This window comes from Larimichthys crocea, chromosome XIII (assembly GCF_000972845.2).
Source record: "Larimichthys crocea isolate SSNF chromosome XIII, L_crocea_2.0, whole genome shotgun sequence".
Lineage (NCBI taxonomy): Eukaryota > Metazoa > Chordata > Actinopteri > Sciaenidae > Larimichthys > Larimichthys crocea.
In genome coordinates this window covers 29801883-29818857 of record NC_040023.1, presented here as the reverse complement: position 1 = coordinate 29818857, position 16975 = coordinate 29801883, and the positions used below count along the sequence as shown (strand labels likewise).

The 16975-nt window shown below is 40.7% G+C and overlaps 1 protein-coding gene across 1 annotated transcript in view; it reads right to left on the bottom strand.

Annotated features, from left to right (window-relative positions):
* Nucleotides 1-15588, bottom strand: part of tmem145 (transmembrane protein 145) — a 35969-nt gene extending 20381 nt beyond the window's left edge. Inside the window, exons 1-5 of the mRNA XM_010741391.3 lie at nt 15387-15588; nt 4214-4288; nt 3769-3846; nt 2042-2128; nt 1155-1256 (exon numbers count right to left, since the gene is read on the bottom strand). Of these exons, the coding sequence (XP_010739693.1) occupies nt 1155-1256; nt 2042-2128; nt 3769-3846; nt 4214-4288; nt 15387-15497 (453 nt within the window). The 5' untranslated portion in view covers nt 15498-15588. The remainder of the gene's footprint in view (nt 1-1154; nt 1257-2041; nt 2129-3768; nt 3847-4213; nt 4289-15386) is intronic.
* Between the last annotated feature and the right edge of the window lie 1387 nt (nt 15589-16975).

Genomic DNA, 16975 nt, shown 5'->3' with positions numbered 1-16975 from the left:
GCACTGCAAACATAAAAAAACAACAGCAAAACACAAACACGCACACACATATTCCTGGGATTAGTCCTTCACTGAAGCCCTTAGTGTAGTAGGATGCATCATCACAGAGCAGAGCTATCATTATACAGGCTCACGATTTATCCACTGAGTGCCCAAGTCCAAACTCACATCGACAAACAACACAATGCAGCTACCACTTTTTGCTCTTTTTCCCCTGGCACACCATCACCACAACAGTGAGTCCATTATAAAACAACACAATGCTTAAAAGTCCCTGAAGCTAGCTAATCAATGGGCTACAGTGGAGCCCTTGTAAGGCATATTTAACACAGCTTAAGCAGAGAGTCGCATATTAAAAGCCTTTGTTGTACAAAGCCCCGTAGCATGAGGGAAAGTTAAAGCGCTTCAACGTCCAGAGGCAATTTAAAAGAGAGATACACAGAAGATCAATTGTAACATATGAAGAGAGAAGGGCAAGGTGTAGTTTGGACAGAAAGGATCAAGCTGCATTACATATGGGATGTCTGATGATCTGCAACAGGATTTGATAATCCTTAGCAGAATATCAGTTTTCTAAATTGCAATCGTTTTATCTTTCTCATTTGGATAACTACTTTAAATCACAGGGGTTAAATTTCCCAGCTTTTCCCTTTTTCTTTTTCCTTATTTGCTCATTTCAATTACTTCTAGAATTTAAAATGTAGCCTGATGCAAAATGCTCAAATAGGAAAGCACATGCTGGGACACAAATTATGCTCAAGTTTATTTAAAATTTAAAAAGGTAGCAAGCACCAAAAGTAACAGAGCCTTCCTCAGGGCGTGCTAGGAATATTTTCGCCTCTGCATTACCATTTTAATATCCGGTGCTGCTGCTTGCACCTGTTTTTTTTTTTTTTTTGCTCAACTACAAAAACTATGATTTGGAATGTTAAAATAAAATAGATCCTTCCTTTTGGCATAAAAAGCTACATTTCAATAAATGCATGAATATCACAGTCAACATCTAAGTCGGTGATGACGTCTGCTGACATGAAAAGCAACAGAAAACAAAACACAGTGACCACACGGGTAATGTTTTTGCGATAACGGCAGCGCATCACCATGGCAACCACATGCTAGGACATCTGCCCTTGTAAAGGGGTTAGAGCGCTTACCCCACACTTGCTGAGAGCGATGTACCACCATCTCTCCCTCACCGAGCGGAAACTACGCCCGCCCACGCAGCTCAGAACCTCCTCGTCCCCGTCTCCCTCCACCTGAGAGAGAGAGAGAGAGAGAGAGAGAGAGAGAGAGAGAGAGATAAACATGGGAGGGTGAGGTCGCACAGAGGATGTTGTTATACGAAAAAAAAAAAAAGGCAGAACATTTTACCTCAGAGACACATTGAATTATCACAGCAGAGTGGGTGCCTGATATATCAAGATACTAACATATTTCACACTCCTAATATAGCCTGAAATGTGGCAACAAGCTCCACTAAGCGCCACAAAAACAGAGACACGCCGGTAATCACACTTCTTAGCATGACAAACAAACACGTTGTGTCGCTTATTGAAAATAAGACAAAAGGAATATCTAAAAAAAATACAAAAAAAAAAAAGTGGGAGAGAAGGATCTTGTGGACCCGTTCTGGCTGACTGGGATGCATCATCACGAGTGGAAATGTGTGAATTAGTAAAATGTAAAAAAAAAAAAACACAGGCTATTAGCTCTCACTGCCTCTCTCTGTGTATTTGTTTACCTACTTAACGTGTTTCTGCTCATTTTTGCATTACAAAAGAGGATGCAGTAGCAAATATGAAAATAAGTTCTTAAACTGTCTGGTGATAAAAAGGAATAACAACACTCTGTAACACAAACATATCACAACACAGAGAGGTGAGAGGAAACTGTAGTTAAAGAACAGCATCTCTGCATTAGACTGTCTTTCTCAGAGACAGGATGGGTTAATGTGTGTGTGTGTGTGTGTGTGTGTGTGTGTCTTTGTGTGTGTGTGTGTGTGTGTGTGTCTTTGTGTGCGTGCGTGCGTGCGTGCTCTTACCGCACATCCTGACCAGGTGTAGCGTGTTGTGAGGTTGATGACCTGGTTGTTTTCGGGCCTCAGCACTGCTTCCTTCTGGTAGCAGTTCTGACGGGAGAAGACGCAGTTAACATTCAAACCTGGCCAACTGTCGTGTCTACTTACCTTCAGCCTTTCTCGTCTACACTATTTCTATTTCACTTTTCACACATTTATTTTTCAATAATGTGCAGGAGAACCTTGCCCAAACTTGTTGCATGCAGCTGTGGGTTACACCTACGTTCAGCTGTATGCATATTAAGTCATAACAGAGCAGCAGTGTAAGCATACGAGACTGTTCCAGTCCAAAAAATACATGAAATGAAATGTGTTTCATCAAAGTGTAATTGAAATTACAGCTGCATTGCCTTCTGGTCCATTGAAGCTGCTGTAAGTGGAATTAAAATTGATATGTTTTGTCTCCGCTGTGATGGATTTCTCCCTGTGTGACTGCTGAATATTCGTGCAGAAAGGGTAGTGTAGAATGAAGGGTGTACTATTTGATTCTGGGGAAACTGACACTGAAATCTGTCTGAGAGCTGAGAAATGATGCACCGCTTGTAGCTGTGCTGGAAATGCCTCCACATCATGTGTGTCAACAGAAGAACACACCAGCATTTCATAGTGTTATAGCATGGACTTTCCTGTATGAAACACCTGATGATAGCTGTTTTCACATAGAAACTACTTTAAATAACAAAAGAACAAGTTATATTAGATGCTGGTTAAGCTTTAAAATGGGTGAGTGGAGGGTACCAGTGTCTGCCTTCAGTAAATGGTTGCATTATACATTATTCATTGGTCGTGAAAGCAATTTAACGTCAACTTTATAGACTGTATCACGTTATAGCTCATAGTACCAGCTGACTGTGGCATATACAGGCGAATACAAGAGAGATTAAGTATTCATGTATGCTACTCCTATAACTGAGGCCAATATTACATGAATGCACTCTCTACTCTCAATAGAGACTTGTGAATCAACCAGATGTTTATAGACCATGGATGGGACTGTAGGAATTACTCTAAATGCATTCATTGCAGTTCCTATAACAATGTGAAAACAGCTGCATTTCCTCATGTTTTGGGCCTGTGCTCGGATTGAATTTGAAATAAAACAATGACTAGTGCTGACTTTCGGTTTTAAGGGTGTTCAAGTATTGCTCATCCAATGATTTTGTTGGGTGAACAACATCAATATCAATCACAGCCGGTGCGCATTGGTACAAAGACGGAGCTATATTTCCTAAAATGTTCACCAACGTATGGATCTTTCTTTAAAGATCTAATGTGTTCAAGTACTGTGTAACTGACCAAATACTCTTTTTTATAAAATAATTTAAAAAAAAAAGAACTATTTTCAGAAAATCTTCCTGCCGTCATTTTCTGTGGAGCAGCTCCAGCTCGGGCAGAACACTCTGTTCACAAATATGGATTGTACCATCCTTGATCACTGCATGTATCATCAATAATACATCATTGTGAGTGAAAAGCCTTTCAGAAACTGACGCAGACAGCTTTGTTTTATTCTCAGCAGCATGAGTAGCGTGTGATCCCTTAATTCGAGTCAAAACGTGAAAATGAACTGAACTGGAGTCACGGGACTTTTTCATTACAACAGTGACATGCGGATTAGTAGATGGAGCTGTGTTTCTTCTTAATAATGGCTTGTCGAAAAAGAGATGATGCAGAGGGTGTCGGTATCTCACCTTTTCAGGCCTCTTGTACACAGCTGGCCACTGAGAACTGTCATCAAAGTAGAGCAATATGTTTTGACAGCAGCGAGACTGCACAGAGTAACAACAGAGGGAGAGAGAGAGCGAAGATCAGAGAGGAGGCTGTGAGACGGTCTGAGATTTATACAACGAAAACTGTTTCCAAAGTCTGCAGGCCACAACAGTAAAGCAAGGCATGGGTAAAAGGAGACAGAGCGGAAGAACAAAACAGACGCATAGGAACAGAGCGAAGGGGAGAACAAGGATAAGAAGTGGATAGAAGAAGAGGATGAGGGGGAAACAGCAGGAACAGCCAGAGGAATAGTGATGGCAAAAGTTTGGAAGAGGAAGGAAGACAATGAAGTAGAGAAGAAAAAAGGATGAAGGAAAAAAACAAATGCATGACACAAACACACACTGCTACACGAAGTCTTCCTACCTTTGGATAGCGGAATCGGAAGTCCAGGCGTCCAAAGTCGGTGAGAAAACAGAAACGTGTGAGGAAAACCCAGTCCTGGAGTAAAAGAACAAAAGAGAACAACGATGAAACAAAAAAAAAAAACAATTAACATAGATGGACCTTCATAGAAAGGAGATTAAAAGCATGCAAGCACCTCTGAGGCTGCACATTGGCACAACATTCTCACATGCTGATGTTCAGCAAATTTTTATTTTTTTTGCCACGTTATCCATCTTAGTTTAGCTCAGCCCTAATTAACGTCTGCTAATTAGCACTAAACACAAAGTACAGCTGAGGCTAATGTGATAAAATTACACATTTCAACTGGGGGCCAGGGTCACAATGATAGTCCCATGTTTCCATGGTTACAATCACTGACAGCTGCTGACCAGTGGCACCAAATGGAGAGAAAAAAAAAGAAAGAGGAAAAGCGTGGTGTTCATAAGCTCATGAGCTTTTAGAGACCACAGTAACCCGCTGGAAATATACAGGTGTAAGGACATAGCCGGCTGTTTTTATTGTTTGTTTTGAGTCTTGTTGGCTGGTGAGTTAGTAAAAGTACAAGAAGCTACAGCATCTCTGCTTCAGGTCTACACGGTGTTGAGGTGTTATGCTACTGGAAGTTTATGGTATTGCTACAGTGATTACTGAATTTTCACAGTGCAATGTCCCCGGAGCAAACATTTCCTGATGGAGTGAAAGTAACGGAGCCATGGTTTATACTTTGAAACAGAATAAAAAATGTACCCAGAACTCAGAACTCAAGTCCTCAAGGCGCAGTATGAATGTGGTATTTTCGCCTTGTGTATTTGAATATTTCTGCATACTGGGGTCCCTAAGCAGTTTTGGAATTGTATAAATTGGATATGACTGAAAAGCTGAGGCTCTTGTGGATTCAATGGGCCAAATTGTATTTGTGTATCAGGATGTTCGTTATTTCATTGTAGTGATATTATTTTTTTGAAACTTGACCTAACTGTGTACTCTGATCTCTAGGATAATTACAGATAACTATAGGCCAAGGAAATATGGTTTTCTTAGGTATATGAACAATAATGAATTTCTGAGAAAGTTCCAGAGGAACTATCCAATCACCAAAAAAATACAATTCTTACAGAAATCTTTTGGAGGTATTTTGACTATTTCAATTTTAAAATAAGTCAAAAATAGTTACATTTTGCACCAAATATTTGTAACAAATAACAAAAAATGGCTAAAAAAAAGAAGCTTGTGGGAAAGAATAGACATGTAAAAGATGTAGAAGGGCGAAGAGGAGCTGTAAAAGTCGGGAAGGAAATAAAGGTGGTAATAAAGAAGAGAAAGAGAGAAGAGGGGGGGAGTTGGAGAGAAGGGCAGAGTTTAAGAAAAGTTAAAGACCAGGTGGAGGAGGAGTTAAAAAAAAGAGTTTTAGGTAGACAAATAAAAAGAAAAAAGTGGAAAGGAGAGAGAGCAGAGCAAAGAGGGTAAACTTCTGAAGAGGGTAAACAGAGAGAGCATTAAGGGGCTACTGAGCACATCAATATGGGAAAGAGGTGGAGAAGAAAAAAATAGCCCTTCTTAATATTATTCAGCCATAAGCTTGGCAGCATGAGACCAGATAATAGTGCTGATGGTGTACTTCACTGAGCTTACATAAGGCACTGCAGCAGCATCGGCGTGGCGGATCAGTCAGTGGTGGTCTATATATATATATATATATATATATTCATTCTATACAGCTGTGGGCAGACACATTCTGTAGATATGGATCAGAGTGCTGAACACAGCACTAACACCACATCACTTATATGTTGTTTACACACAGTCTCCTTTATCTGGAGGGCTGCCCGGTGTGAGTTCGCCCTACTGAGGCAGCTACAATAAATGAAGAGTTCTGAACCAGAACGAGACATCATATCTTTAGGAAAAGTAATAGGTAGAAAATTAATACAACAAATCACAAGATTTATTTCAACAAACAATACGAGAGAAAGCGACAAAGGCTCGATTCAAATATAAAAATATCACAGATTTGTGGGTTTTAGTCAATCTCAATCTTTGCTGGTCAACAGAGGATTAATCAGCCACAATTGTGGTAACAGATTAACTGTTCGAGGACAAAATGCTATCGTCTGGAAGATGAATATCTGCTGCTTTTCTAAACATCTTTTTGACTGTTGGTCAGATTGTTCATGCACCAAACGATTAATCAACTAACCCAGCCAAGACAAAGAAACAGCAGATTATTTAATAATCAAAGTATTGCTAGTTGCAGCCCAAACTAAGTAAAATATCTCAAACTTCAACAGCAACATACAAGTAAAATAATTAGCAACGTTTTCTGATTTTTTGAAGTTAATTAGGAAATATCACAGTATTCATCAAGTATTGTGGTGAATGAATACTTTTATTAATTAATGTGTCATACATGTATGCACCGAGTACTTTCTGTGCTCTGTCTTTAGACCAAGACGCTTCCTGTGTGCAGTCAGTAAACAGTCAATCAACCAATTATTTAATAAACAATAAATAATAATCTTAAACTATTCTGATTAATTAGTTATTTTTTAAGCAACAATGACAAATATTTCTTGGTTCATGCTTCTCTAATGTGATAATCTGCTGCTCTTCATCTAAAACGATAGGAAACAGTGCGTTTTCGAAAGAAATTTAAATACTGAAAGTAATCATTAGATTTCATTAGGTAATGCAGTCCTGTCCTGATGAGTATCGAACGAGTAAACAAGACTAAGAATCCGCCAGCTTTCGAACTTTCACTCAACTCCCCAAACGCAGTTTGGTCAGTACTGAAAAATTAATGAGCTTCGATATTCAGCCTTACTCACAGCTGTAATAATGATCTGATGTATGACTCCCTACGTCTGACTGGAGTGCTAAAGGTTTTCTGGATATTATGACAGAACAGGCATCATTTCACCAGACAGTTAAATTCTTCTTCAATTACTGCAATGTAGATCATCAGAAAATCCAATTGCATAGTGTTTAAATAACAAAACCAAAGATGATACAGTCTCTCATTTCAGGATATATTGCATTGATGTATCTCCAAGTTATTCTTCAAGTAATGTTTTATTTCAAATGTTGAAACAAACAGATCTAAAACATGACCACGACTGCACACACAAAAATCTGTTGCACATTTCAGCCTCTTCAAGTACCCGAGCACAGTTCCCCTCTCCCTTATTAAAATGGGCCTTAAGGTTGGTTGTTATAAACTCTTGATCTCCACCCAACCGCCCCGTGCACCATTATACTGTAATTACCTCGGCCTCGCATTCTCCCTACATAAACAAGCGCAGTAATTTCTGTGCTGAGAAATAAAGTGCAACCAGAGCAGTGTAGCGTGGCTAGCACTGCCTGCCTTCATATATCACAGCAAACAAAACCGCAGCCATATTTCAGACGCTGCCAGCCTGCTTCATCCCCCGGAGGCTCTGGGTTATAATTCATCGCAAACTCCAAAAGTCACTGAAGCCCGAGACTCCCACCTCTGTGTGCGTCGTCCCGGGTGACGCTTAATGCTGTAACCATGACAACCAGGGCAACAGAGGGAGGGAAGCACTGACCCAGAGATGAATCCCTGGAGAGAGGAGAGAGGGGTGGTCTGGTTGGGATGATCAAGGGTATTATTTAACTCCCCACACAAGCTAGGGATGTGAAAAAAAAACCTCTCGTTGGACGAACACACACACACACAAAGAACCACCTATGAGGATCTTTAACACACTCTTACAGCATGCCATTACTGGTTTGAAACAAACACACATACCCACACTCATCCACACACACACACACCACTTGGCCCCTGCTTACCCCATTATTGTCATAGCAACTACAGCATGCCTTAGTTTGCAGCTGCCATAGAAACATCAGAAGGCCAAGTTGTTCATTCAAACACATGCGCTCTTGTACGTTCGTCCCTCAAATTACCTACTCAAAAATCCAACAGTAGTATCCCGCTGACTGAACATCGGCTCAAAGTAGAGAAATACTATGAGCCAATACTGTGAGTTACACACACTGAAGAGGACACATGTGGCCACTGACTGTGAATCCCTAACTAGTTTCTGGGCAAACTTTCTTTTCATTATATAAGCTGAGTAATGTGGCAACAGGAAATTCATTATCAAGGCTGGACTTCAACTAAATTTAATAAATGGCCTCTGTCAACCAAAAGTTTCTCAGCCAATAGCCCAGCATCTTTAACTGGTCATACTGTGTGTTAACAGGACTAACATATTACATCTGAGTCAACATGAGAAAGGAAATACAAAAGTATGTGGACACACAAACATTACATCCATATGAGATTGTTGGAAATTGTCCATTTCTAAAAAGGTATGGACATTAGCATGCTGCTATGACAGTCTCCACTCTTCAAGGAAGGCTTTCCGTGAGATTTTCTAACCTGGCTGCAGGGATTTTCTCTCTTCCAGCCACAGGAGCATTAGTGAGGTCAGACACCGATGTTGGATGATAAATCCTGGTGCAGGCACAGTTCATCCCAAAGGTGTTTGATGGGGTGGAGGTCAGAGCACCATGTAGGCCATTTGAGTATTCCTCAACAAACTCAGAGAACTATTTCTTTTTATGGACCTGGCTTTGTGTGTGGAGGTATTGTTGAAACAAAAGGGTCGACCTCGAACTGTTACCACAAAAACTGGAAGCACAATACCTAAGACTCAGTGTTTGCTGTAACAACTTCCACTGAATGGATCTATACTAGAGCAGAAAGAATTTAAGAGTTTAAGAGTGTTGGTTGGACTTAACACTGTGATAGGCATTTTTCACTGATTTCTGACATCACAGACCAAGTGAACCGATTTCACTATTAACTGCAGATTAAAACATAGTCAGGGTTTTTCAATCATAAAGGCTCAGCTGAGTGTTTCTGTCACTTATGGTCAATGCTGTGATGAGTTAAAGAGTTGAACTTTCAGTGCAAGACAATCCAACTGCAACCACAACAGCTGTTTTTTTTGTTGTTGTTTGTTTTTTTTAAATGCTCATATGGTTTTACACATCCATACTGATTATAGACCAGCAAAATCTATAATCGTTGCATCGCTATAGAATTAAACACAAGTTTTTTTCTTCACACTCATGGACAGTTTAAAAGAATGATCAAAACTGATGCAGCATGACAAGAGATATCGTCCACCCATTCTTCTGCCTTGCCAGAAGCTGGCGCCTACGTTACCCAAAATGCAGTTTGGTCAGGGATTTTGGTGTGTTATACTATTATCAGCTAACATAGCTTTGAGCCATTAGCCTCAAGCAGAGATGAGGAGCGGATTTACAGACACCTTGCTTTTCCACACCCCCAGATTTTTGCCACTTTCAAACTTTCAGACCTAATCGACACTGACTTGAGTAGCATCAGATATCACATAGTTCCCTCTGGAGCCACAAAAAGCTATATACAACATTTTTTTTTTCCTCACGTATGTAGTAATACTCCCTGAGACCTGTAAAACTTCCCCAGAGTTCCCCTTTAAAAAGCAGACCACTGAGTCTAACAAGGCAGCATGGCGCTCAGATAGCTGTTAACACAATTCACCATCAGGCACAGGCTATTCCACCAACGTCAACAACTGTGTGGACGTTGAACCATGAGTGGCCACTAGTTAGCTTTCTGCAGCTTTGTGTGTGTGTGTCTCAATGGAGAGTAGAAAAGAGACTGAGCCCTGGAGAACAGCAACAGTGGATGAGGTGTCTACCTTAATCCCCTTTTAGTCTTCTTATTTCCCCATGGCCACTGCATTGTGATGCAGAATCACTCAGCCACCTCCCCCAAGTGTGTGTGTATGCTTGCACATGTGTGTGTGGGTGCACCCCATTAATCAAGTGCTATGCCTTGATGCAGTATCCGGTCAATTCAGCATCTCTCCATCTCATTCCTTCTTTCTTTCTTTTTTCCCCCTCCCTCAAAGTTTTCTGTCCTTAAGTCTCTGTAGCTTTCTGTCTTTTTCCTCTTTCTCTCCAGATCCCTGTTTGCTTGCTAAGCCTCATTAACAATTAATTACCAATCAGCTAGTCAAGTCACCCCTGGACCGCTGGGCTTCTCAATGATTCATTAGCCAGGGTTACACAGCGCTGCAACACATAAACACACTCACGCAAAGACACACACACACACACAAACACGCTTAAGCTCTGTCCCTCACTGGGTGTTTCACACAACTACACACAGACTTTGTAGACATGCAAACACACACACTAAAGCAAGCATATGGATGCATGAAAACACTCCCTCACATGCACACGCACACACTCTATCTGTATCTAATCACAATGTCCTCATTAAAAAGAGATGTAGGTAAACTGATTGAGTTGGAAATTCTACACATACAGGCTTCCCGAAACTTACGTCAATGTCAAACTGAAGGATTTTTCTGTGACTTTCAAAGTCTTGTTTGTTGAAATTGAAGAATTTAGAACCGGCATATTTTAAGATAGGACATGACATTAATTAAAATAAGACGTTGCATACTACACGATCCTATTAAGTCCAGAAATCCTGGTGAAATCCTTCAGTTCTGCTGATATATTACCGCCAACATCCATCAAAGTGTTTTTCCTCAGGATGTGAGATGTTGATTTTAGGATGGAGAAAGGCCCAATGAGCTGACGCTGATGAATATGGGTGCTTAATTTAGAAAAAGAACATTCAAGGGCATCTGCTCATTTTCATTAATTTTCAAAAGACAAAAAGTTTAAAGACCTTTCTGGTCTAATCCACATATTTTCATTAACCCTGGAAACAAAAGACATTTCAACCTGCCTACAGCCACTTTTCTTTGTTTTACAGAATATGTTTGATTCTTTAAACCCTCAATTTCCAAGAGTAAAACATCAGTGCTGAATGACTGATCACTTTTAATATCAACATCGCTATTTATAAAAGAGCTGCAATTTTAAACTTTAAATTATTCACTTAACAAGTGTTAAGAAGTTTTGAAGTTGCCTGCACCACTTATTTTACTTAGCTGTAGTTAATCAGTGTTAATTACTGAGTCGGCCAAACGTGAATGTGGGCTACTATGTTGTTTCATTCAGAAATTATGCACGTTTTTGTAAGCCACTCCCACTACCATACCCCCTTTTTTTTTGCCAGTTACATGAATTGTTAATCAGTCAGCTCATGACCGACCAAAGTCTGTGAATCCATTTGGACGTAATGCACCTTTTTGCGATAGGCCACTGCCATTACCAGAGCCCCTCTATCACAAACACACAATTTGACCTCCATGCTGAAAGGGTAGGGAACTTTTTACAGGCTGACCATCTGACTGACCATTCCACAGAGCGACTTACACAAATTATTTGGATATAATTCTGTTCCAGGTGAAACAAGAACAAATTCTGATTATGGTTGGTACAAATAAGGTTTAATTTAATACTATGTGGACCTTAAGTACAAGCCTGCAGTTTAATTTATAGAAAACAGAATTTAATTACAAGCAAAATGTTGGCCAGACAAATCGCAATTATATATTTTCCCAAAATCATTCAGCACGAATGGAAACTAAGGTTTTAAATCTGTAATAGGCAGTGCTGTCAAAATGCATAGGAGCACCAGCCCAGCCCAACCTGAGGTCAGATAAGGACTTTTCTTTTACAGAAGTTTAATATCAGTCTGCTGCAAACTTCCACAGCTTTAACACAGGGCATTAACACGGGAGTTACAGCCTGAAGCACAGTGTGGATTCACTAGTTTGCTCAGGGGTCCTGTGCTGCTTGCTGCTGAAGGAGTGCAACGTTTTTATTTGTTTCACAGATTATCCCAGCTGGATTCAAAAACCCCGACCTTCCTGTGACCTTAAAGCTACAACCGAGGGACATTTTATCAGTGCCTCCACACACCACAAGCCAGTAAAACTAATTGTACGCATCGGCCAGCCCAAATAAAGCTGTTGACCAGTATGAAGCACTGAGGCCTTAGGTTAACTTTGCGTGTCTTTCTCTATATTTCTACAGCCACTCCACAGGTTTCAACAGATCATCCATCCAAATGTGGTCGATTATTGTTAAGTTAGAGCTCTGCACTAACTCTGCAGACACTAATACAGCTGTAGCATCATGGGATTTAAGTGGAGTGTTTGTGTGTGCGATTGTTGAGGTTTGTTGAGGTGTGTGTAAATCTGTGAAGAGTGGGGATCTGTGAAGTTGGTGGGGTGACCTTGGAGCAGGATTACACAAGGCAAGAGTGATGATGTGTTAAATTGTTCACACACACACACACACACACACACACACACACACACACACACTATCAATATGTCATGTCCGGTGTTGCCCGATGTCATTCAGAGAGCTCTGTTTTGCTTAGGTTGTCAAATAATGCCTGAACGGTTCAGAAGCACAAAAATAAGGCGAGAAAATCGACCACCAGGGTCAAGAAAAAAAAGTGAAGCAAGAGAAAAAAAAAGAGCATTTGTCAAACAAATTTAAAAAAAAAATAGAATTAGAAGAATTAGTCAATTAATGAAATAATCCTTCAACATGAGAGCCATCAGAAACTATTTTGGTAATTGTTGTTTTAAAGCAAAAATGCCAAAATGCAAAGTTGTAAATGTTTCTTGCCTTTAATGATGATAAACTGAATATGTTTGGATTTTTAAATTCTGAATGAACAAAACAGTCACCTTAAAAGATCACTACAGCTGGACATATCACTATTTTCAGAGCAATTAAGCGGAAAAAAAACAACAAACACTAAAAACATACTCAATATTAATCCATCCATCCATTTCCAGTCACTGCTTATCCATATCAAGGATGTGGGAGACTGGAGCCTATCCCAGCTGGCATTCAGCAAGTCACCAGTTCATCACAGGACTGACACATAGAGACAAACAACCATTGACACCTACGGGTAATTTAGAGTCACCAGTTATCCTATTAGGATGCATGTCTTTGGACTGTGGAAGAAAGCTGGAGTACCCAGTGATAACCCCACACAGACAACATGCAAACTCCACACAGAAAGGCCCCAGCTAGTGTTCGAACCTTCTTGCTGTGAGGCGTCAGGGTCAACCACTGCACCACCATGCCGCCCCACTTAACATTAATCAATAATAAAAATAAGTGTTAATTGCAGCCTGCAATGCTGTTTAAGTGCAGAAGTTACTTATGTAAAACCACTTACTTGTGCCTTACATAACAACACAGGTTGACTCAAAATATATTAATATGTACTGCAGAGGATTAGAAAAGTAAATGCCCTTCTAGTCAAGCACTCTCACACACATTTAGAAGTTGCCCTGTGTAACCTATTGCCGGCCACTGAGCAGCACCGCTGGAGCAGGTGCAGATTCAGCGCCGTGTTCAAGGACATCTCCACAGCAGTGATGGACGAGTGTCTCCTCCCTGTCGTCATCCTGAGGATTCAAACCGGTGACTTCAATCTCTCAGCTGGTGACGCTTTTTTTTTTTTTTTTTAAATTTACTGTCAAGAGTTCAGGAATTGTGAGCACAACAAGTCAATAAGCTGGAGTGAGAATTAGAACTTGCTGGCTCAAACTGTCTGGTGTCTGATTGATTATGTTCTTTGTTTTGTTTTTTAAAAGGGGATGCAGGTAAGGTGATATACAAGTAAGGTGATATACAGATGCTCAGTAGCTAAGTATTTCATTTTTTTTGTTTTGCTTTTTCCATTTTTGGCAACACATCGAAATCAGTGTTAATCGAAACATCCGAGTGCACGTGTCTGGTGCAAAATATTTCTATTTCAAAGCAGGGATATTTCTGAACTTTTTTTTTTTTTTTTTTTTTCCACAACAGCGCCCTCCATCACATTGTGACTTGAGCCCCAACAGTGCAACAACACTGTCACCTCCCCTGCTGTTTATCACCGAGCAGGAGCAGCGGATGGCTCCTGTTAGAGATGAAACAATCTTTTTTTTAATCAAGCAAATATGACAAACATTTGCTGGCTCTATCTTCTCAATCGTAAACATTTGCTGCCTTTTTAAGGTTTATGTGATTATAAGCTGAATTATAAGAGATTTGTACACTTCACTTTGGACTCTGGGAATTTGTTTTGCATGATGTATTCTATGTTTGTTGAACATGGATTTTCTCCACACCTGGTTAGACTCTCTGTGGGTACAGGTACCTTCACAGGCTGAAAGGTCAAATGTGTCCTCTGTTGTTTCAGAGAGATAAATACTTTAACTTCAACTGCGCAGTTTTTTTTGCAGAAACCCCCAACAGAATTACCATAATGTTCTAAAGGCCCATGAATAATTTGATTTAATGCTTGTTCGCCACTGCCAGCGTTGTTACAGAAGCTACTTTATCTGCATGGTGGCCTGTATTGTAGAACTCGCAACAAAATGGTAGTCAGGCCACCGCTGCACTATACTACACATGTATGTCAAAACTTGATCCACAAACTCGTGAGAATACCAAGAAGAGATGTGGAACAGCAGGTGGTACCCCTGCTGGATTCCAAAATGATCCCAGAGCTCCAGTATCTGGAGCATGGTGCACAGTTAAAATGTTCCAACTTGCAGATCTTGTCAGGGGCATCGATGATGTCGATGTTGATCTGTCTGAAAACAGACCCCTAAATATAAATAAATAAATTAATAAACAAACAAACAAACCTGATCAGAGCTGGACACAAATCCAGCGCTGCGCACCAGAAACCATATGACGCACACCTGTAACGACTCCTCTAATCATAAACAGAACATTTCCGCTGCTTATTTGTTAATTAATATTATTATTAAAGCGTGGCATTAAAACCACGCACGTCAAGCTGCGTTAAAAAAAAAAAGATGAGCATTCAGTACCGGAGGCTCGGCTGGACTTGGTTGAAGGGGGGGGGGTGCCGTTTTAAAGGGGTGCTACAATGATGCCAAAGACTTCATCATAATGAGGGTGAAATATACGCCACAGATGATACGCACGCAGACGGCGCGCAATTGCAAGGCTCAGAATAGAGGTGAGAGTGTTTCATACGGCGGCATGTGAAGAAAAAAACCGAGCCAACTTAACGGTGGATTGGCGTCCGTACGCGGTACAGTCCGCCACAGGGGACACCTGCGTGCGGATACGCAGTCGAGTCTCACCGCTCTCAGTCTGTGGCGGTGTCATTGTCTCAACTAATTCAAGAGGAAAATAAGAAAACAACTGCGCTTACCTCTTTGGTGTTAACGATGCCTTTCACGTATTTCCCGAGGACTGAATCCACCAAGAAGACGCTGGACAGCACCGCCAGGCACAAGAGTTTCTCCCCGACCCTCACCTCCATCTTTCTCCCCCGCTGTCGCTTGTCTGCTCTCTCCGGGGCTCTCTGGAGCTCTGTCTCTGAGCGGGGGCGCGCACGGAGGTGCACGGCTCGAGCACAGAGAGAAGGAGGAGGATGAGGCGCGTGCACGCCGGTCCCTTTCAATGCCTGTGGCCCCCTCCAGCATCTGAAAGCTGAATGTTGGTGTTACCGAGTTGCGCGCTCCCGGTTCCGCTCGTGCGTTTGGGAATGCGACACGTCCACACATTAAAAATACCATCGCTGATTGCAATCATGTTTTCATTAGAGGTCACACACCTCTAATGAAGCAGCACTGAGATAGATGATGCCTGGCCTCCTGGCTCGAATTATTATATCACTAATCAGCAGGATATGTATATCAACAGGGATGAGATCTAATTGGTTGTATTAGTGCTGAATAATCGTGAACAATGGGACATTTGTAACACTGTCTGTAATCCTGTATCCATGCAAAATACAGCACGAGTACAAAGATCCTTTAATGAAGTCAAAGTAGGTTATTAGAGCAATGTAGAATACCCTGATGCCGGTATGATACCTGCAATCTAAATGAAGTATGAGCACAGAAATATCAGCCTAATGTATTTTAAGTGTCAAAAGTGGATTATTTCATACTAGCCTATATATTATTGGATTCTAGTTATATTAATGTTGCAGCTTCATTTACTTCTATCTACTGTTTATACTGCGGGATAGTTTTATCATATTATAAACTCATGTTTTATGTGCTGAATCTGTACCTGCAATGTAACTATCGCTGTTCGATAAATATAATGGGGTCCAAAGTGCAATATTATGGTATAAAGTAGCTTTTTTTTTTTTTCCTATGACAGTATGGTAGCATCTGCAATATTCTATGCAACCGTCTGCTGGGGAAACACAAAGAAAGGGACTGGAAGAGGATCAACAAACAGGTCAAGAAGGCCAGTTCTCTTCTGGATTGTCCCCTAGACTTAATGGAGGAAGTAGGGGAGAGGATGAACAACTCCTCTCATCTCCTGCATGAGACTGTGGAGGCCTTAAAACAGCTCCTTCAGCAGCGACTGCTACTCCCACCATGTAAGAAAGAGCGCTACCACAGGTCCTTCATTCCAACAGCTGCCAGATTCTTTAACACCAGCATGACTTTGTGATTTCGTATACACCTTGTGTATATGAGCTGCTGTAACGTGTGAATTTAACCTGTGTGGGATCTATCGTATCTTAAAAATAAGTACCTCAATACTGCACTTACTTTCCACTTCTGTTTAGAGAAATAATGATCAATAAATATTACAAAGACCTCGGTGCTTTGTGTATGTTTTGGATTTGATCTGACATTTGTTTACAAAAGGTCAACTTTGTAATTGACCTTTCCCGTCCCAACTCCAGACTGAATCAGATTTTGGAAAATTTCATCTAAGAGTTTTTGGTATTTACAAATGCAATCATAAATAATAATCATAGAAAAAACAAAAGCC